This window comes from Euwallacea similis, chromosome 20 (genome assembly GCF_039881205.1).
Source record: "Euwallacea similis isolate ESF13 chromosome 20, ESF131.1, whole genome shotgun sequence".
NCBI classification, from domain to species: Eukaryota; Metazoa; Arthropoda; class Insecta; order Coleoptera; family Curculionidae; genus Euwallacea; species Euwallacea similis.
Genome location: NC_089628.1, coordinates 3,505,826 through 3,528,112, shown reverse-complemented (window position 1 = coordinate 3,528,112; position 22,287 = coordinate 3,505,826). Strand labels below are relative to the sequence as shown.

The following is a 22,287-nucleotide window of genomic DNA, read 5'->3' as shown; positions in this document are numbered from 1 at the left end:
GGAATCGTCCATTTTTCCTATATTGCATGCCGCGGACTGTGTTAACCTTTTGAGAATACATTTCGGGTTTAATTTCGAAGTATCTTCAAGCATTGAGATCAGGATTATGTTCATTGAATAAAAAAAAATGCAACTTAATTATATGTTGTCTAGATTCTTATACAGTCCTAACAGTAGTTATTGCTAGGTATTGTAGGTATCTATAGAGCGTAGAAAAGTATAATGATGTGTATACATAAAGGGAATATGTAAACACGTGCCAAATACGGGCTATTAGGCGATTAAATTATTTCAACATAAATACATACAATATTTTAATCCCTTGTTTCAATATTTCCGTTTAATCCATTGTCCTAAAAGATTCTATTATTACACCTCTTCATCCATAGGACACAGTATATCCCATATTCTTCATTAGTGTTTCTTTAATGGCCGGTTGCAGCTCTCGTTGCATATATGAAGTTAACAAAGATCTAATTCCTGAAAAGGAACGTTATCAGTTACTTAGACGAATGCTAGTATTGGACTTTCTTTCTGACACTAGTAATGTTAATACTTTGTGACGTTGTGAGCAATAAAGATTTTATTATCTTATTTAATTGCCGAAAGATTAATATGCTGATTACTTTGCTGAGAGGTTAACAAGTTGCTAGGACTTTGATTCGTCGATTTTAAAAATTACAATAATCTCTTGTTATACAAACCCTTTAGGAAAATGTCCTCCATTTCTCTACTAATTTCTTCGTCTTCTTCGAGCGGCGGTTGGTCCCTCCGTTTTATTCCGGATTCACATCCATAGGCATAGACAGAAATGAACCCCGGCTCAAGAAAATGACTGTCAGTTTTCACGTTAAATTGACCTCTTTCCCGTCTGATCGGTTCAGTATGGAAGCTGAAGATAACAGTGACATCAATTAATATGTTTTGTACACAGGATGTTCGTTTCTGTAGCTCAACCGTAAAGGCCTAGGCAATCATAAAAGATGCAAGGTTAGTTAAATTTGCCATAGACAACTTTGTTCAATTTGGGGTTCCAATAATATGCCGTGTTGAAATTTGAAAAATTCCTATGACTTCCGGAGGTATTCAAAATTGAAACCGAATAAAAAAATCTTGTTTTTGATATTTCCTTTGATGACTAATAATATTTCAGATTTTAACACGGTATTCTTTTGAGTTCCAAGTTGTGCTTGAGAAAGAAATGAAGATTTCTTAAGTTTAGGATTTCTACGCAGAAGTAGTACGAAAATGAAGCAAATAAAGCAGATAATTGAAGTGATTAAGCAAAAAATGTGGTTTGGTATTCAAACGTGGTTTCAAATCTTGACAGTCCTTAAACATCGACATGTGTGAAGTTATTGGAAAATGGTCCATTGAATCGTTCCTTGAAATCTTTTCGGCATAAACATCGGGGTCAACATTTTTTTTTCATTTTGATCGTTGCTACATATCCACCCAGTCTTTTGTTCGTAAGAATTCTCATTTCCAAATCGACAATAGCCGATGTTTGCAGTTTCATCGATAAAAGTTAAGCCATTACATCCTGCATTTATGCAATCAATCATACACACACACTTCATACAATCGAATAGCATTTTGAGGAATTTTTTTACCCAATTCCGGCTTTCCTGAGCCGGAGAATCATGTTGCAGGTTTCTTCAGGGTTGGGAGATAATGGTTCTCTCTGCAATTGATCCTCGTTAAATAGATTCACCCTCCCGCTTATTGTTAGATCGTTGAAGAGGAGTCGTGTCTCCAAACTGTGATTGATAGGGTTGAACGAACACCTATCGACCCGAACCTACATCAATTTTTCTCTATATAAACATTTTTTAGTTTCTATAAACTAAAGAAAAAGACCACTTACCCAACTTTTATTGGGAGGTAAACGAACCCTCATGTCTGTCACGTACATGTCTAGTGGGGCAGTTCGAAGGGGTTTATGGAGAGTGTATCCACTGAGTCTTAACAGGCGTTCCTTTGCCAGTTGTCTTCGTCTAACAGTTTCCAGAGCTTTTTCCATTTTTTCATTGCACACCCTCCAAGGTTCCCTGTCTCTTTCGCGAAAATCTGGTGCAGGATAGACGTTGTTGGTGTCTTCTGTAGATGGTTGCAGAGGAAGAGGGAATAGTGGAGGCGGTGGATATTTGTCATTTTGACGCGACTCTATATCAGCTAAAAAGTATTCAACTTGAATTATAAAAATAATAAACATTTTTATAATCCCTCGATATTCCTTAAATTTAGATCTTTTACGTAATTACTCTGCATTCAGGGAAACAAATAATTTATTTTGTAGTGAAAGGATTCCGTGTCCATTGTTTATGTTAAGTGTGCCCCTCATTTCATGCCAAATTTACTTCACAATTAAAACGAAATTGCTTACCATAATGTTGGAGAAGCATTTGCAGCAGTGTGAATAATAAAATTACATATTTATTTTTAAAAATGGTTCCAAATGATATTTTTTTCAGGATTATATTTCGGTTTTGTTTTTAACAAAAATACTTCCTTAATTTTCACGTGGGTGAACAGTCTGATCTTGATTGGATTCCTGTTCATTGTTATTGCGTTACGATGTCGATGGTTAATTTAAGTTCAGGTTAGTGCATTTTTGCACTAACCTGTACTAACCTGAATAACAGGACCTTTTTTTAACACTTTCATTTTCTGCTACACTGGTTTGCCCTACAATTGTTGTTCCCACACTTTTTTTTTAAAGATTATTAAATAGCATTATTATCGACTTAAAAAATTATGTGCTGATGAGCACTTTAATCATTAACACCCGCATGTTTTTCAGGTATACATACAAATAACTAAATTATTATTTAAAAAATTTTACTCGCTATTCAATTTAAATCGCCTGGTGTTAAGACTTGAAATCTAGAATACCGTTTCAATCGCTTTAATGTTTACACGAGGTATACCATATGAGTCGTATGATACAGTGCCATTTTCCCTTAGTTGCCCCCCCTTGAATATTTTTATTTTTCACATTTCTTCTGCATTTAAAATTTTCAATTTTACATCCTGATTTTCATCATTCATCCGCATGACAGTTATGATATCTTTTATTTATTATCTTACCGGGTGGCTCAAATATTATTTCGACGTCCTCGGGTGACCTAATGGATCTCGTTAGGTTTGCCATACTAAGTGTCCATAGGAACCACATCCACTTCTGCTGGTACATATCCAAATGTTAAAAACTAGCCATCAACGGCTGGAAAACGAACGGAATACAATTCTTTTTATACTATATGCGGAATTACTGATCTAAATATTGTTTCAAAATATGACGTATTCCTAAAATCATTCGAAGTCTCGTACAAAAAAATTCGGATACCCTAAAACGAGCTAGATACAGAAACAAATAATAATTAATACCTTATGGATTATCCGTAACAAGGACCTTAACATCCACAAATCGGCATATATTCTAGTCGAGTTCTGGCGAAAGCGCACAAAAAAACTTTTTTGGGCTCTTCTCGAATCGGTTATCGGAGAACAGCGCGGAATGACTGAGTAGCGAAATGACAAAATTCGACTTAAATTAGTGGAGAGATCTCGTATATTGTCGAATGGAATTAGAGCGTTAAAAGAAATAAGATACACACCGTGCCGGCGGTTTCAGTCGAGAAGAAGTCGAGCTGCAGACTGAGCCGTCGAAAGAGAAATTGTTGTTCATATTATACAATAAAAGAAGAGGCATATGATGTATTATTATTATTTGACTATTGGTGAAACCTCTTTTGTTTGCAAATTGCACAAAATTAGATGAATTTATGAGAAAGAGGCGAGAAAGGGAGAGAAATTAGATCACCCTTTGTGAAGAAAACAGGAACTATCATATACAGAGTATTTTGCAGATGAGAAAGCAAATAAGAATGTTAAGAACAATATTTTGACCAAAGTATCTTTTGATTTTCAAGAAGTGTTTCACCTTTATAACTGCGGCGGAAAAAAGCGTTTTCGAAAAATGTTTACAAAATATGTAAGAGTTTCTTTCATTTAGGTAACAAATTTCTTTTTAGGAATTTGAAAACCAACATTTTTATTCCATATAGTTATTTACGTAACAAGTGAGAAAAGTGTCTTTTCCGCAATCTAACTGAGGTGTATCACCGACCTATCTTGACATTTAATGTTCCATATTTCCCCCGCCCCTGACAAAAAAATTCTAACGCATTTTGTGCATTTTTCTAAAAGTGATTATTTTCATTGAAATTTGTGTTACTCAGTTATGACATTTTTATTTTTGCCCATTTTAGACCCTTAAACAGATTACATTAACATCAACGAATCGTTACATAACTGTTATCATATTTGTAATGACTAAATTAATAACGAGTAATACTATTAAAAAAAAGTCGAAGCTTTTTATTTCGTTAGTTCGACTTCGTTAGTTTGCAGTTTGTCGCGCAATTCATTATTTGCTTTTTTGTGGCACATGAAATATGCAACAATGAGCTTATAACCCAATACCAGATTAGAAATTGGGGTTTCGGTTTAGTTTTTGTTTTAGACACTTTGCGTTATCATCACTGTTACTTTGTTTCACAAACTTAGTCACAAAGCGATTTGCTCTATCTACAGTAATATTTTCAACAAATTAGTGCGTGCATTCAGATACAGCAGTTATGGTTTGACATTTGAGAATAGCCAATTGGAAATCGTATCCTTATTGTTGGTCAATTTCCCATTAAATAAACAACTTTAGAACTTCACATACGTTTCGAACCAAATTTTCGAATCTGGGGAGTAAAAAGGTTCCACGGGAATAACGTCAAAATGACCCTGCCCATTTGTCCAACTCTGCGAATTACAGTTGCTATAAAATTCAGCTACGCCACAAGAAATCGCTACCTGACATTATTCATATGCTCTTTCAATGGCAAAACATCGATAGGTAAAGTGTAGTGTTTCATGGGAAAAAAACCACTTAAATATATAATTAAATATATGTTTTAATTAAAAACCGTATAAATGTATTTCAATGAGTGAAAATAGTCAATATACAATAAAGGCACTTTTTTTCATATACAATAATGGCACAGATTTAAGTGCTACTAACAAGCCGCTAAAATTACGCATTTGAAAAAATTCGATCCTTGATTGTCATTCAATAAAAGGAAATGAGACGTTTGCCGTGTATTAAAAATCAATACTGGGACAAATTATATTTGAATTTCGCACATTCTTGCGTAGGACGTAAGTACAATATGTAGGTAAAAATAAAGCTATAACAATTTAATAATAATAAACATTAGACAGAAATGAGATTTGATCTGAGATTAGTGACTAAAATATAATTAATGATACCTAAAAACGAATCAACTAAAAATTAAAACCAGTTGTTATTATTTAAAATGTACAGTAAAATATTATCACAGACAGAGGCTTTTGGGCAAGAAAATTTAGGAATGGCTCAGTTATTTTCCCTCACAACTCGCCCAATAGTTTATTCGAAGATTCACTTGAAAACTATCAAAAACATCACGAGTCAATAGCAGATTTCTGAAAAATCTATCAAATTACTTTTTTTGATAGATTGGCAGAACCTTTACCGAATCGATCTCTTTTTTACGTCACACTTTGTTATTATGTACAATAAAATTTCCAAAACAATGTACATTTAATCTGTATAATTAGACAAGTTTTTGTAAAATTTAATTTTTTAAAATTAACGTACAAAAACCCGTCAAATTGTCTCTATACAAAGTTAGTCCATTTTTAAACAAAAAAAATGGCACCTTTCAGTTATTGTCATCTATTGACCTGTAATTGGATAGTTAAACCCTAAACACTAGTTAAGTAGCTTCAATTTTCATCAAATCTGAATGTAAGTGATTCTGAAGAACAAGTCGTACGTAGCGTATCCAACCAAACCAGGTGGGCATTCATAAAGGTAAATAATTATTCAGTCATACTAGCATATTATGTGCTAAGCATCCATATACTTAAGACATATTAGCGGTTTTTCCGAGATTTAAGCTAATGCCTGCCGATGGTAATGCAGCACGCAACGTACTAAACTTATTGCAGTGCTTGTGCGATTGCTAAAAACCCGATCGCGCAAATGCACATCACACAGCCTTTTCGGCACAAAAGTACAAAAGGCCATTTTGTTTGTACGTCGTATCAGTTCAACGTACTGCAGCTTAAGCACTCAGTCGTCAGAACGCTAAAAAGTATCCAACAGCTTTAAACATCTTATCACCTAAAAATCCCCAAAATAATCCGTTTCAAACAATGGCCGCGTCATTGCCCTTTTGTAACGGCTGTAACTCTCTCCTCAGCCGATCGAAGTCGTTGTAGCATTCGTGGTCGCTCTCCTCTTCGCTACTTTTCGGAGGGAGGAAACCGTTTTTAGGAACTTCACCTGTTCCAGGCGATGGAGGAACGGTGAAGTCCGAAACGTCGGGCAAGCCCACAGTTTGTGCCGGCGCATCGTTGCTCATAAGGTATTCGGGATTGTCGATGTTATTCTGGAACAGTTCCGAATAGTTCTGGAAAAGGTTAGGATTGCTGACGTGATCCGTAGCGTTCTTGAGGTCCAGGTAGGTGGAAGTGCTGTTTTGTTTGTGTTGCGGGGAGGGCATCAAGTAATCGTCTTCGTCTAGTGGTAGTTCCAGTTTGAGATTTCCCACTTGGGCCTGCGATTTTCCACTAGAATCGTATTCGTCGGAACCGATGTCCGGTTCGCCGAACTTAAGAGAGTCTCCGCAGTATTTGATCGAGGATACGTCTGATTGGGTGCCTTGGAGGCTCGGGTTGAAATGCCGATGATGCATGCCTTGATTGTACCTAGAAACGAGAAACAAATAATTATTGATTGCAAATGCGGGACTTCGTGAGTGTGCAAGGATTATAAAATCGGCTAAAAGTTCGCATTTCACGTACCTGACCAATTTGTGGTTCAGTTGGTTTTGCGAATTTGGATACATGGAGCTACCGTCCGACGTAACTGGTTGCGAAGAGTACCACCTTTTATCGGGAACAGGGGACACGGACATCATGCCGGACATACTGGTGGTTCCGGTACCATGGAACGGCATCCTGGATTTAGGTTGGTGAAGGTAATCGTCTGTTTCGGATATATCTATATTCTCTGAAGCAAGCGATCTCACCATATCTCGGTCGCTCTACAAGTCAATACTGAAGAATGTGGGAAATATTTTTGTTGTTTGGAAAGCCTACCATGGGTGTACTTAGCCCTCCCTGTAGCCTCATATACCTATCTCCAGGTATAATTAAGTATCGTCCAGGGTCAAGAGACATTTTCGAGAAGTCCTCTTCGAGCTCCTTGAAGCAAGGCCGGCTTTCGGCGTCCAGCATCCAGCATTTGACCATTATCATGTACACGTCAATCGTGGCGATGCTTGGTTGCGGAAGACGCTCGCCTGGAACCATTTAATTCATAAAAATCATCAAATTGCCAAACCGATTATACTCTCGAACGAATGTATCATTCGGAAAACTTACCGCTTTCTAATAATTCAGGTACGTCTCTCGCAGGAACATTATCGTAGGGTTTCTCCCCGAACGTTAGCAACTCCCAGACGGTAACTCCAAATGCCCAAACGTCCGATTTATGGGTGAATATCCTGTGCTGGATGCACTCGAGTGCCAGCCACTTGATGGGCATTTTTCCTCCATCCGCTCTATATTCCTCCTCGTTGTAGTCCAAAAGTTTTGCCAATCCAAAATCCGTTATTTTCACACAACTCGGTTTTTGAACCAAGACGTTTCTAGCTGCCAAGTCGCGATGTACGAACCGTTTCTCCTCTAAAAGGGTTTTCTAGTTAGCAATGTAAAATATAACGTCGGTTTCCATGGAAAGTAAATGTTTTTCCCCGTATAAATACGTGCCAGTTGCCGAATTTAATACATAAGCGGAGTTAGAAATTTTGCGAATGTCGAATTTTATTATATAGATAAAACATACCGATCTGAAATATCAAACGCAAACTATTCGCTAGTCGAAATCGTCTTAGGGGAAAAACATAGCGAACTGATATTGTTTAGTCTTACCAAGGTAAGCCATTCCTCTGGCGATCTGAGTGCACCAATTGAGCATCCTTTTGGAATCGATTTTATCGCGATTTTTCCTGACGAATTCCAGCAAACATCCCAGAGGCATCAGCTGGGTGATGAGCATCAATTGTGAAGTCATGCACACTCCCAACAGCTTCAACAAATTTGGATGGTCAACACTGGCCATTATATATGCCTCGGACAAGAACTCTTTGCTAAGATTGGAATTGGCATCGTCTCGTAGTATTTTAATGGCCACTGGGATTTTCGTCGAGTGTTCCCCATCTACAGCCCATACGCCTTGATACACTACCCCGAAGGCTCCGCAGCCTAGTTTGTTGGCTTTGCGGATCTCAGTTTCTTTGATCATGCGGAGTTGCGCAGCGTTAGGCAAGACGTTACTGTAAGATAAAATTAGTTGAATGCAGGGTCACAATTGTGCGGTGATGTTCTCTACCTTGGACGTAAGGGTTCATTGTCTTCGTTATTAAGGGCCATGGCCATCGTCATGCGTAATGCGGTTTCACTCATTTTCTCTTTTCGTTGACAATAAACTAAGACCCCGATGAGCACCAAGATCACTAGAATTCCGGCGACGATGCATACTGCTACAATTACGACGTAAGTGGGACTCTTGGCCGCCATCAGGGGGAAACTTTCCACTTTATCTGAACAATACGACTCTGCATTCTCTGGGAATATCCTGTAGGGGAAATCTTGAGGACACGTTAATACACACCTGAAATTTATGCCGATTAGTTCTATTCTGTTGTTAGCACCAGCGATTCTATTTCAAATTATTTTTAAAAATCGAATCTTCGAGGAACTTATTATAATTGTTTTCCCTCCGAATAATGACAGCAACTGATTTTCACGCAGCAGTGAAGTTAGAAATCTAACATTTGTCAAATTTTAGTGGGCAGAATTTCTGGGACAATGCTGTAAGCGTGAGGCTAGAAATGCAACACATGCCTACGAAAATTTGACATATCTTCTTTCATCGTTTCTAGTCTCACTCGTACGTCAAATTCGGATGCTGTTACTGTACGTTATTACAAAACAATTGATTTCCACGCTACTGCCCTATTTTTAACAAGCTCAAATGCCACACATAAAAAAATTCCTACTTGAAAGTATTGTTGGGGTCAATCCAGCCTTCGTCATAGAGTTTGAAATTCTGGCAAATAACGCAGTTTTCCGGCCCGGGTCCATTACAACCCCGACACTCTGAATCACAAGCGATGCAGACGTGAGTAGCGATATCTGGATAATGATCTGTAGTGCATTCGTCTTCGCATTGTTCTCCCTTCTTGAAATTGGTGCACTCCTGGCAGATGAATTCGTGAAAGCCGTATCCAGTACATTTTTTACACCTCGGATGACATTTTCGACAAATGGCCTTTCCGCTCAAAGTCTTCAAGGAGGATTCTTCTTGAACTTGAGGACCGACCCATTCGAAAAAGTAACCGTCTGGGCACGTTTCGTTTTGGTGAAGGCAAACGTCCACAGTGACGTTTTCATTCATTATGGCCAGTTCGCAGGAGGTGCATCCCCCCGGGCCTACAGTATTTTTAGGTCCAGTACATCTACAAATGATTAATAGAAGATATTGATTGTCCATTTTATTAAATCTGTTTTTATATCGTCGCCTTGTATACGTAACTATTTACATAGTGATTGAATTGAGGATGGAAAGAGCCATATTCTAGGGTTCTTCATAAAATTATAGAGATAGAAGTAATGGAGAGAATCATTAATTTAAATTTGTAGTATACGTAAATTCCGACAGAACAGCTTCTCAATGGTTAAGTTAAGTAAAGAGAGGGCAATAAGACCATTTTGTAAGAAAATGATTCATGAGATCGAGACGTTGTTCCTAGTTCAACGACCGAAGCCTAAACGATAGTTCTGTGGGTTAATCCTTTGGTACACCGAAAATTCAAATTTACTCACCCATCAACGCAAGTGCTATGGCACGGCTTGCAAATTCCATTTTCCACGTATTTGTTGGTGGGACATTCTTGGACGCAAAACGGCCCATCTTTGAAGTTCTTGCAGGTGGTGCAATTATCGGGACCCGGTCCATGACAAGAAGAACCGCATTGTGGATGGCAAGGCTTGCATTCGCGATTGTCGGGATGGTTTGCCCGATAAATGCTACATTTCAAAATTGAATGGGTTAATTACCTCTCAAACATACCTACTCTATTATTTGTTACGACTGTCAAAACATTTAATTGTTATTGAAATGAATAGTTATTAGTTATTTATGAACTGTATTAATGGTGGCGATTGACGAAAATCGCACCACTAATATCACCACACTTAATATTAACAAAATTTAAAGACCAACCAAGACGTTACGTAATTCCACTGATGAAAAGTATCTGTTTGATGGTTGTTACATTTCCTAAACCAGTGGGGAGGCTCGCTTTCGGTTAAAACGACAGTTGCGCTACGATTTTTACCCGCATGAAGATACACCAAGAGCCCGGGTAACCATAATAACAAGGAGAAAACCTCAACTTCAAGGCGGCCATTTGGATGACATAAATCGTAGTAATTTCTCTTTTTTTTTTTACAATTACGTGATGTTTTTACAGTCGCATCGTCTGTACATATCTTACCCGTGTTCCACGCTGCAGTTCTGCAAGCACTTGTTCCCTAGCCTGTAATGCGCACACGCAAGACAATGGTCAGACCCAGGGCCCCAGCAGCCGTCCTTGCTGCATTGGGCATCGCAGATCAATCCCTTTGCTCTGCACGTTTTAGGTTCACTGTTATTGGACAGCATTAAGGAATGCTCATGGCTTTTTCTGATGCGATCCCAATTGATGGCCTCAGCAAAGCACAGGAACTTATTCTCCAAGATAGCAACTGTGCCCATATTGATCTTTTTGAGGGATTTCAGTTCCAACGACTCTAAAGAGGTCTTGACGATGTATAAGGAAGAGGAGTACTCGTGAAGCACCCTCCCGTGGATAATTTCGAGATTGCGGAAATAGGAGAGATTTTTGAATTCCGGGTCAAAAGCTTGGATATTGAGGTACCCAGTGAGTTCCTTAAGAGTGCTGAAAACTTCCAATCGATCCGGGTGCATTTCCACGTAACGCACCCCGAAAGTGAAGTTGGGGTACACTTGTTGGAAACCTCTGAAACTGTTTTCTAGGATGTTTAAGTATCCTTCAATTACAGTGCAACCTCTAAATGATTCTATATTTCCTGAATGCACCGTTGTGTCCCCCATGCACGTCTTGGGGCATGGCCCATCGCAAAGAACGCACTCTCCGTCTTGCGCTTTCTTATCCGATGCACAACTTCTCACGCATGCTCCATTATCTTTTAACAAATGTTCCGGACATTTCTTGACGCATGTTGCCCCATATGCGTATTTTCCATTCGGATTCACCTCCCAAGAGTAAGATGAGGGATTGTAGATGCGCATGGAAGGGCATTCATTGGTGCACACGCCGTCATCATAAAAATTCTTACAGGCGATGCAGTCGTTTTGTCTGGGACCAGTGCAACCACCTGCGCAGAAGAGGTGACAACAATCTCGAGGATTTGGTCCGTAACAACGACCTTCTGCGCACTGAGGGCTGCAAGTGGTTTTTGAAAACTTTTGACAGTTTTCTGGTCCATCTCCCCAACATCCCCTCATGCAGCTCTTATGGCAAGGAGTGCAATCTCGCTCGTTTGAAGTGAAATTGTAAACGTACACATCTTTCGCTTTAGGGTCTGAAATAATTTCCTTCCAGTCAATAGTTTTAATATGGCAGAGGTTATAATTATTTATTATGCCGACGCTACCGTTTAATATGTCTCTCAATGCGGGAAGCTCCACCGTAAACATCTTGTTTAGAGTTATCACAAGGGCGTAATCGTCTTCGTGCATGTTAAACAAAGTTCTTCCTCTGATTATTTGCAACTTCGGTAAAACAATCTTCTTCATGTCGACGTGGGAAATTAACACGTAGCCCGTAACTTCTCTGATGTACTGGAGGAAGCTCAAATCTAGATTGTTGTCTTGTAACCAAGTCAGCTCCAGGTTTCCATCCACGTAGGTACAATTGGTGAAACGATCCTTGAGGTTCCTGTAGTGATGGTCTCGGTTCGAAGGCACAGACATTCGTCCATTGGTCCCGATACAAACTGAAACAAATAACATCGCTGTTAGATTTGGATGGTTCGAATAATTGCTTAATATTACACGTAGGCTGTTCAGATAAACAGTCACGTTTTCCCTTGAAGAAATCGCAAGAGATTCCAATGGAAAAAATAATGTGTATCAGCAGGTTTACTTGGGTTGTTTCGGGTTCCTTGAATTGATGTGGTAATGTAAACAGCGAGTTCCTACATTATCATTTATAAGAATTATAAAAGGGACAAACAAGTTGATGAATGGCTTGTTTCAGACGGTTAGGTGCGATTGTCTGAGATGGCGTACTAAAATAAATGTGTTGGAGCCTGAGAGATGCATTTTTGAGGCATAAAACAAACTTACTTTTTTCTAAGACTAAGCCAAAGAAAGAATCTGTCAAATTCTTTTATAAAGCATTTACAACGTTCAACAGGACACGCCGATTTAGCTGAAAAATGAAAAGCAATTTCCAAAAAACAATTAATCAGTAATGGCAAAAAAATAACGGTTTTTAATCAAGTGTGTTCGGGGAAGGCCTCACATACTTGCCGACCAAACTAAAGCGAATTTCAATTTTCAACCAGTCAAAAAATATCTTGGTATTTAAGAAACTTTTTGATTCTGGCGGCTAAGAAAATTGAACATCTCGAACCCAAACACGCGTTTTCTTCGTCACTACCGTTATAAACGAGTCTTCGGCAGTATGGCGCCGCCATAATACCTTGACTCTACCTGACTTACCGTACATGGACATACAATCTTACTATCTAAAAGGCCCTGTAAATACTGCTCTTTTTGCTTTCGAGGAAAGACGTTCTCTGGTATTTCGAAAAGAGAAAAAAATCTCGAATAGTTTAGAGCTGGTGTGCGTCACAAGATAATCGTCGTGTAAATGACAGAGATACCAGCTATAGGTACCAGCAATTATTATCTACTGAATTTTTACGTGAGCGTGTTAACCGAGTATTTTCGAATTTTATGACGTAAAAAAGATGAGGCTAGACAGGGGATACAATATAATAATCAATCTGGCGTCTTCGAGAAGTTAACCAGACAGAGGGCTCTACAGTTCGGAATTCTAGGTCGGTTTATTGCAGCTTTTAGGACATAAACACAATTTATGATTTGATCGGAACTGGGTTCCTTGACCTCTACATCGTAGACAGGTGTAATTTCAATTCAGTCGGTACCATAAAGGCACATACCTACTCAAAACAATCGCATCTCTTACACAATTAACCAGATGTCCTGGTAATTCTCGTATGCACCATACAAAAATATTACGTAGTGGTACCGGTACCGTCGTCGCCTGTACGTATTCTAAAAGTAGTAATGCAACAGGTTCGCCCACGTTTTTGTCGGAAAACGAGTACCAAATACCCCAGATATTTTGTTACCGAATGCCAATACAAATTAATTATCATGATCTTGGTGTTTTGGACACATGTGCGATCAACAGAGCACCGATTTAGTGGTGAAATGCAACAAAAACATCAGACATGTTCTTTGATTCGTTTAAAAAACGAGAACATTATTTATGAAATGACATTTATGAGAGAGTCGTGCTCACGTGTAAAACAACTTAAAGACGTCAACGAGCACAAGAGCGAAATCTGAAACCAATAAGCCTATTCTGTAACATTAGTTGGGTTCTCTGGGACTGCTGCAAATGGGTGCCAACTCGAGTTTGGTCTGCTGGTGTTTTTTGTTTCTATTATTTGTGAAACAGAGGAGGTCACGGAACACGTAGCTAATGACACATTTAACTGGAATATATTCTATAATCGAACAGCCAATCATAGTGATAGGATACTAATATATCTGTTTTAACGATTGAATACTTTCAATTATTGAATAATCGTTCGAATTCTGTATTGGAATGCGAACAGAGCATTTTATTACAAGTAGAAGAAAGTATTAAAAACATTGCAGTATTCAGCGGCACCTACGTTACATCTTCTATTTTGTTTAAGAGTGTGGAGCACAAAAAAGACCATTATATGAAACGCAGCAGATAACTTTTGCTTTAGTCATAGGTCGACATGTACAATAGCGGCAGATGAAAATAACAGATTTTTCTTCACTTTTTACGGTTTGATATCGAATGATTGTGTTGTTTTTATTTTCGGCAGTATTTTTATACTCGTAGAAACAACGTATCTTTTTTATATTTGAAAAACATTTAAAATGTCCTAACACACATACACCACTCTTTGGAATTTCAAGGATAATGAAGTAAGTTTTTATTCATTTATTCTTACGATTTGTGTTTGGTAAACAAAACACATCTTTATTACATCGTGATTCTGTACTACGATACGAGAGTGTGTAAAAATTGGATTCGCATCTCTAGAAATCTCAGTTTTAGGGTTCTCAAACAGCTCTCACACCGAATTTAAAAAAAGACTTAACACAAGGTGTAGCTTACCATATTTTTCAAAAGGAACAAAACCCCCAAGAGTTGTGCCCTATTATTTGACGAGCTGCAATCTTTAAGTGTATAATAATGAACTGCCTTTTTCGGAGGTTATTCTTCGCATGGCAGGTATAAGATTTAGATCACCTCGACTTTTAAAAGTTTAGTATGTCGATGTCCAACACCCAGCTCATAAGAAGTGCAATATCTTCAAAACAAGATGAGATAGAGGTGGGGGGAAATCCTACATTTCTTTATGTTTGATCATACGTTAAATTAATCCAGTTTAGTGCCTTGGATTTCGGACGAAGTTGAGACATTTCCACTGTTCAGATTTGACTAGTGTTGCGTTGTAATGTTGACACAGCCGGTTAAAAGAAATGATAAGGGAGTTTTAACGATTAGAGTCACTTATCTCATAACATAAAGGTTGCCGATTCAATGTTTTTTTTCTATTTTACTTAAATTTCTGCCTGGTATTCCTATATTTGCTTCGTAATTAGTTTATAAATTTCATAGCCGCGCGCGCTCATTTGAGTGTGGGCCTCGCTTGTCGTTACTGGCTTAATGTGACTAAGAATAAACTAAGTGTAGAAGGTTCTGGGTTATCACGAGTCGTAAGAGCACTCACGCATGATTTGCCGAGTACCTTTACTACAATACAAACTGTCGCGCAATCTAAAGCTAGGATATAGCCATTTACTTTCACGTCGCGGTTAAGAAGTATATTGAAATAATTCTTACATCGCAAATACCGAGTTGGTGTCTGTGAGGGGCTTGGTATGACCCAAATTGGTGCGAAGAGAGTGGTACCGCGGTTCGCTCAGCCACAATGACGTTAGGCAGAAAAACATGTGCTATGTTATTATTTAACCGATTTTGCACGGGTTATTAAATGCGGAAAGTTCGCGAATCTTCTCCTGAAATAGAAATTTTCAGCTGTGAATATTATTATTTACGATTAAAATGTTTGAACACGTAAGAACAACATAAACATCTACAAAACGTACATTCGTGAACGTGAACGGTTGATGGGTTTTATGTAATTCCATAGAAAATGTTGCTGTTTCAAAAAACCGTGTATAATAATATGTAATCAACTTGCACATACGTGTAATACATGCTACATTACTTATTTAGTGCCATGCACTCTCGCAGCACGTCTATTGCAAGGAAATGTTTTGACTAATCGAAATAACATGCAAATGCCGAGTTAATATATGAGGAAAAATATGCGAAAGAGGCACATATTTCACAGTATAACTCAAAACATTTCAAGGGCTTGTAAGTGTATTTCTTTAATTTCCTTCAGAGTCACTTTTCTTCCACACCTTAGCTGGATATCACCCAAAAGATTCGAAGCAAACCTAAGAGTCACATTCGTGTTTACCTACATCAAGTTTAAGTGAAACTTCGATTTTTTTTCTGGATTTCGAGTGAGAATTTTCTGAAAGAAAACAAGTTTTAATGTAAAGTTGTTGCAGTTAATTTCAACCTCTTCTAAGAAACGTTTCTCAGTTTTCCTTGTACGAATAAGTCCATATTTGCCAATTCGTTTCTTTATTTGCATACCTGGGTCATACCTTTTTAGCCAATAACGTTTAACGAGTTTATTGAAATTTTGCCATGGAACACACATAAATTTGTTAATTGTTAGATTCACCACGTATGCAAAAGCGAGAGAGTGCTGGATACCATTTGCACGTTCCCGTCTTGACAAAGATTTTAAATGGCATTTGCTCACGTAATAAATTTTCCCGTTTCCCGCACTTCCACTTTTGTTTCGAGATTTCTCGGAAGGTTAAATATTTAAAAAACGTGCCCGTGCTTAAATACTTTTACCTCGAGCACACGTAGATTGGAGAGCCACTTTGTGTTTTGCATACCAGTCAGCACTTGAGGGTTTTAGTAAACGCAGGACACCTGTGCTCGCTTTAGTCTTAAGCAAAGGTAATTTCAAACATTCAACTTACTTCAAAATATTCAATACTATTCACAAATTACCTATTGGGTCGCCAACCGCTTTTCTGAGCCACAAGAAAGATCTCCGTCTCTTTACGCGTGTCCTTTTTCAATAATTAGAAACCGTTAAAAACGTCAAAGAGTTTGTTGGCACCGTAAAGAAGAGAGATTACATCATCGAATTTTTGGAGGCAAACCTGATGTGCCAGCTATCATTATCGTATTACTGATTGAATTTCTACGAATAGAAGTCGATTACTTTGTTATTGTTTACGATGGTTGATTTTTTTAAAATCAAGTAATTATCTATTTTAACGTCATAATTATACGTTTTTTATTTGATTAGCAATAACATTACAATGTGAAGACATAAAGCGAGCTAAAGCAGCCAAAATACAAATATTTGCTTTGTTGTTGGCAATAAATAGATGTACAAACATATGTAATATTGCGCCTTAATCATCTGTTGGCAACGTTTCGTGAGAAAATGGTAAAATGTCGACCTGAATCATCAACGGTATATGTTGCTTCATGATATCGCGTGGTGGCTCAATGGTGGGTATGGGGAAGGTGATACTATCCGGCTATATCTCTACCATTGTCCAATTCTTTTCTCCCTTTTGTGTTCCTCGATGGTGTTCCGAATCGAAAGACATTTTCACGATTTCGAATGAAATTGTTGTGGGTGTTATTTAAAAATTATACTCATTGAGTTCCAGTACAATTGACTTAACCACATGGTTTTCGAATTTACGAGTAGTTTCCCTTTGACGTGCTCAAATACTAGGATTTTTCACAATTTTCGTAAATTTCCGAAATTTAGCGAGACAAACGACAACTACTCACATGCATACATATGTATGTACATCTACCCGACTGCCCCTAATGTTACAAAACGCCATTTACGTAAAAGCGGTAACATAAAAACGCTGGAAATAATAATCTAGATGAATTAATTTCACAGTTAACAGCTTAAGATGTAACACAATAAGCAGATCATAAAACGGTTTAATCTTTACGAGGAATGTCTTATTGCCATGGCAAACCGTGTAATCTTTTTAGAGAAGACGTGTCTTATGAGTTGGCTTCAAAGAATGCCCATCAAGCGTCTTCTTTTGTCAGATACCGACACCCTTTTATCGATCGATTTACATGAATTTTCTGTTGTGGCAAACCAGCCAATCTGTTTATGTTGGCAGTCATCTTTGGAAGTAATTAAGAGGCATCAATAGCTTTATGGAAATTTCTATCAAGGAAAAGCGAAGCAATCAGAATCGAAGCGCAAGTCATACTTCAATTTGGTGGACGTGTATAGTATGTTACCATCGGGTTGGTTTTTTACTCGGACGACCTTCAAATTACATTATTTTATATTATTATAAAATAATAATAGAATACAGTGATTCGTTTGCTTTCTTGACCAATTTTCCTTCTCTAAAAGGAAATTTTAATGGGCAGGCGCATTTGAAATTTCTACATTGTCAGATGTGTAGACTATTAATGGGAAAATTGAATAAAACAATTAGTGAAACATGTAAAAACGTAACATACATATATTTAACTGATCAGAATTTCAAATGAATTTATCGGGGTAAATTCACGGTGCAACACATATTTCCGAAGGACGTCTTAGAATTTTGTTATTATATGCAAATATTGACGAAAAACCTCGTAAATATTCAATTCTAAAGTTCACATCACATGTTTAATGCAGAGGGAATATTCGTGCCTATGTGATGTCGTTGACATGACACTTTTACACACTTCCTCCTATTCTATTGTTCAGGTAAAAAGGTAAATTTCACAGCATTAATTATGCCGATTTTGTTTACGTGGGGACGGATTTATAAATATTTCACATCCGTCGTTGCGGCCTATTTAGCTTCAACTATGAAAATTCCATGTTAATAAAAAGGAGGTAATATTTTGACTTCAAATGCCACATTAATAGAAAAAAATAATTTTTTTAGCGAGTAGGTCAGAACACTCACTCATTGCGTTGATCCCGTTTAAAATTCTATTTTATAGCTATTTCCCAGAGATTCCTATAGATTATTATTTTGGCTTTTTTGCACACACCTGCGAATCGTTTACGCAGTGGCTTAAATCCACTGTGGTGGTGTACGTAACAAATTAAGCTTTGTGGCGGTGTTTTAATACATATGTGTCATTGAATAATCTGCTTTTTTAAATTTTATTCCGTTGTGTTCCGTTGGGAGTAAGGCCTCACACCCAACTTTTTGAGGAGTCATTCTCCTTGATTACCTTTTTTTCACCTTTCAAAAAGTCATTAATATTGCGATGGGGTAATTTAAATTAGTCGTCGTGCGACTTTTATTTAAAAAATCTGGATTAATTCTTACATTATTTCCTTAAAGCTTTTTAGAACTATTTTAAACCCTGTGTGAACCTAAAAAACTAACTGGTGATCAGTAATACTCTTTTGAGCATACCAAACAACACAATAAGCCCGTTAAGTGATTTACCAACAAGAGCATCAATATCGGTAATAAAATACGAGTATTTAATATTATGGCTCATAAGAATTATTATTTGTTGATATTGATATCGAGATAAGGAAACATACACGTTACTATTACTACATCTTAACGTAGTTTTCCCGCGTATATCGTATTTACCAGCGTGATTTTGGTATTTGAGATAAACCGAAACAACACATATTTACAATGGGCTCAAATACTAAGAAATTTACGATTGAATAAGCAAGGGATTTTGGTTTATTATGGTTCACCCAATTGATCTTCAAATTATATTTAGTCTAGTGTGATGAGCCTCTGACGGTTCATATTATGACGAATGTCGGGGGCAGATCTAGGGGTCCTTCAAAAAATATATAATATACATATGTATATGACTGACGTACTTCGTTTCTTGGCGTTGCTATATATTTTGAGAATTTTTAGTGATAGGATACGACACTGGCTTTTTGGTAAAATTAAAAACTATAAGGTTTTGGTATTTAAGGGACAATTAAGGGGACACCGGGGACACCGTCGAATTGTCCGATTATATGTACGCCACTGACAAGCATGACTGCTGATAGTAGAAAGTATTCTCGATATATCGATCGCTACATTGATTTTCACACGAGCTAATTAAAAAGTAAAGGTAACTATCTAAGTCTTATTTACTCAATTAGGGTGAGAATTGAGCACTGCTAATAGACCGAAGGATAGATTGCTGATGAATATTTATATGTACATCTCACCGATCTCCTAGTAATTTTCCCAGCAACATAATTTCCATAGAAACAACCAAATCAGAGCGGAACATCGAGGAATTTCTCCATTTTCACGAAAATTATCTTACTAGTGAAGTTCATAAATCATTCGGTTCCGAATCATAAATTTTAACAATCGACTATCTACAGGATAAGTATTGTTTTAAATTCATATTGTATCACAACGGTATCATATTGTGTGTATTTTTTAAGAATGGTACTGATACTTCAATTCAACTCAACACTCAACAATATCTTCCAAACAAAGGGTTTCTTTATTTTCCTGTCAACCACCCTGTATGTGCTACCTGATGACTCTCAAAAAAGTCTTTCTATCCTTTCGAAATGAATTATTTTTTCCATTATTCATTATTTAAAATGCGAAACTTACTCTTTCCTTTCGTAATAAAATCATCCTCCCTGCCCACAACACTCGGCGCAGTCCTCAAATGAGAAAACGTATGTTTTCCCGCAACTAATCCACCAGTACTGCCAATACCACTGTACGACTGTCTTCTTTTCCCGCCCTCGCACCCCCTTAACAATAAAAATAACAACAAAACTGAATACCACGACAATGTCGACTTTAATTTAACATTCGAGCCCGTTCCCCTAGACGACTGTCTTGTCCATTGAGCGCTGCAGCGGCGCCTTGGACCAGCTGTGATAGTACCATCGTCCACTCTTTTCTTATTGCGCTGACACGCGACACACACATAGTCCGAAACGAGGGTGTCACTATCATGAGGTGATGGTAACCAAATCCAGGGCCCAGGGTTATCCAAAGGCGACATATTCGACGCCGGAGTTAGGTAGTTTCACATGATTCAGCGCGAAGTACTCTTGCCGGGTGAGCGGTACGTACTGAACTGGTGGGTAGGTCCGAAAACAACACAACATACGGTTACCTTTTGCTCTACCTGAGAGATGGTGGGCACAGGTGAGGGAATACCGGGTCACCGTGTTTTGAAGCGGCAAATCTGTGGGTTGTGGTTAATGATACGCCTGAGGTTAAAGGTGGTTGCTTAGGATCTTCTATGAAAAATTTCAAAAACTTTGATTTTGGGGTTAGTTTTGGGATTTTAATATGAACATTTTTTTGTGAATTATCATAGTCACGAAATTTGAAGTAAAAATCCGTACTTGAACTTCTTGAATCAAGATGTAAGGCTTTTGGAAATTCAAGACCAATATTCAAGAGTGTGGTTAAAAACCGTGGACCAAAAAGGCAAAAATTGCCAAGTTGAAAAAAATATACGAGACAAAACAGTTCACAACTCCCAAATTCAAATTCTGTATTTTTATATCCTGGTAGTAATGTTAACGTATGTACGTTTGACCGGCTGCCCAGGAAGTCGTAAGGCAAATTTCAAGTTGTGATTTTTATCAGGAGCCTTTTACTTAAATTCAATAGAAAATCCGAGATATGTTTTTAAGGAAATACGAACATTCTTCGAAAGTAATAATGATTTTATGGTATTTATGCAAACGACTAAATACCCGCAGAACCATGAGGAAAACATGTATTAAATATCAGCTGTCAATCATCAATCGGTTCTAAAAAGAGTCTATTCAGAATTTTGATCATTTCAAAGACGTTACGTATCAAGCATCTTATGGAATGACAGTTTTTCGGTTACTTAGGGGTCATAAAACGTTCAGTTGTTTATCTATAGATAAAGCTCCACAAGGAGGGAAAAAGAAATCATTGCTTAATAGTAAATGCCAGACAATATTACCGGTAAATGTAGCACTTCTCAGGGTTCCCGTTTCTAATATAGTTCGGTTTAGTTTCTGTTTTGCACGCTCATTTTTGAACCGACGTTAAAAAGCGCTTAGGTCAATTTAATTAAAATTCTTGTCATTTGATAAATTGATAGGACTAAAGTTTAATAATTAACACACACCAAAACTTGCGATTTCACTGCGCATTTGCCGCCTTTCAATAATAGTGACCCATAAAGAACGAATAATATTCGAAGAGAATAAGGCACACGAGGATGCTAAAAACCAGAGAGAGGTGGTACACAGTGGTCCAGCACGCGACAAGGACGGAAACAGTTATTTATCGCTTGACAAGCGTGTAAAACAAAGAGGCAAATATAAATAAGAGAGCCGACGCTCGGAGATTTCAACGGGCGATTACCCCGCGAGCCCGCGCATGGACCGACAAAGAGGGTTTTGTCACTTTTTGTTTTATATTACGCAGGTATTTTGCTTGTTGTTAAATTATTGACGTGTTCGCAGTTGGCGAACGTACTTCAACAATTAAATCCATCAAAATTTCAAAAATTCAGTGGTTTTACAGGCAATTAACGAGCGCGGGTCAAGCCGTCTTTGACCGGTTTTTATCTTTTTGTTACCTGTTGCCAGATTTACATGCGTTAAGCCGATACGTTTCGACATAACCGTAGGAGTCTCAAACTACACATTTTTTCCCTTTATAAATAATAACAATAATGGACCATAAAAACAGTTGAATTTTAT

At 37.6% G+C, this 22,287-nt stretch overlaps 2 protein-coding genes across 4 annotated transcripts in view; both read right to left on the bottom strand.

Annotated features, from left to right (window-relative positions):
- Positions 1-236: 236 nt before the first annotated feature.
- On the bottom strand, positions 237-3,603 carry LOC136415323 (uncharacterized). Of its 2 annotated transcripts, none has more exons than XM_066399853.1 (6): positions 3,391-3,603; positions 3,091-3,226; positions 1,868-2,175; positions 1,614-1,801; positions 705-892; positions 237-480 (listed from the first exon to the last, which is right to left on the bottom strand). In XM_066399853.1, the coding sequence occupies exons 2-6, from the start codon at positions 3,194-3,196 to the stop codon at positions 380-382; spliced, it is 891 nt and encodes a 296-aa protein (XP_066255950.1). In that variant the 5' UTR covers positions 3,197-3,226; positions 3,391-3,603; the 3' UTR covers positions 237-379. The 2 variants fall into 2 exon arrangements, with proteins under 2 accessions (XP_066255950.1, XP_066255949.1); XM_066399852.1 differs by having other exon boundaries at positions 3,091-3,184.
- A 1,349-nt stretch (positions 3,604-4,952) lies between these two features.
- The window catches only part of Egfr (epidermal growth factor receptor), a 43,492-nt gene continuing 26,157 nt past the window's right edge, over positions 4,953-22,287 (bottom strand). The window contains exons 1-10 of one of the 2 annotated variants that reach the window (XM_066400429.1): positions 20,192-20,686; positions 10,668-12,192; positions 9,994-10,197; positions 9,168-9,626; positions 8,498-8,779; positions 8,038-8,441; positions 7,489-7,791; positions 7,204-7,406; positions 6,907-7,148; positions 4,953-6,810 (exon numbers count right to left, since the gene is read on the bottom strand). In XM_066400429.1, the coding sequence (XP_066256526.1) occupies positions 6,249-6,810; positions 6,907-7,148; positions 7,204-7,406; positions 7,489-7,791; positions 8,038-8,441; positions 8,498-8,779; positions 9,168-9,626; positions 9,994-10,197; positions 10,668-12,192; positions 20,192-20,594 (4,587 nt within the window). In that variant the 5' untranslated portion in view covers positions 20,595-20,686 and the 3' untranslated portion in view covers positions 4,953-6,248. Of the gene's footprint in view, positions 6,811-6,906; positions 7,149-7,203; positions 7,407-7,488; positions 7,792-8,037; positions 8,442-8,497; positions 8,780-9,167; positions 9,627-9,993; positions 10,198-10,667; positions 12,193-20,191; positions 20,687-22,287 lie in introns of those variants that run through there. The other variant, XM_066400430.1, reaches the window with a different exon arrangement.

Bases quoted from the DNA above. Each gene is read 5' to 3' on its own strand.
- LOC136415323 (XM_066399852.1), bottom strand. From the start codon at position 3,423: ATGTTAAGGTCCTTGTTACGGATAATCCATAAG. The intron at 1,802-1,867 runs GTAAGTGGTCTT...AAATTGATGTAG, and splicing joins TACCTCCCAATAAAAGTTGG to GTTCGGGTCGATAGGTGTTC. The intron at 893-1,613 runs GTAAAAAAATTC...TGTTATCTTCAG, and splicing joins CTCAGGAAAGCCGGAATTGG to CTTCCATACTGAACCGATCA.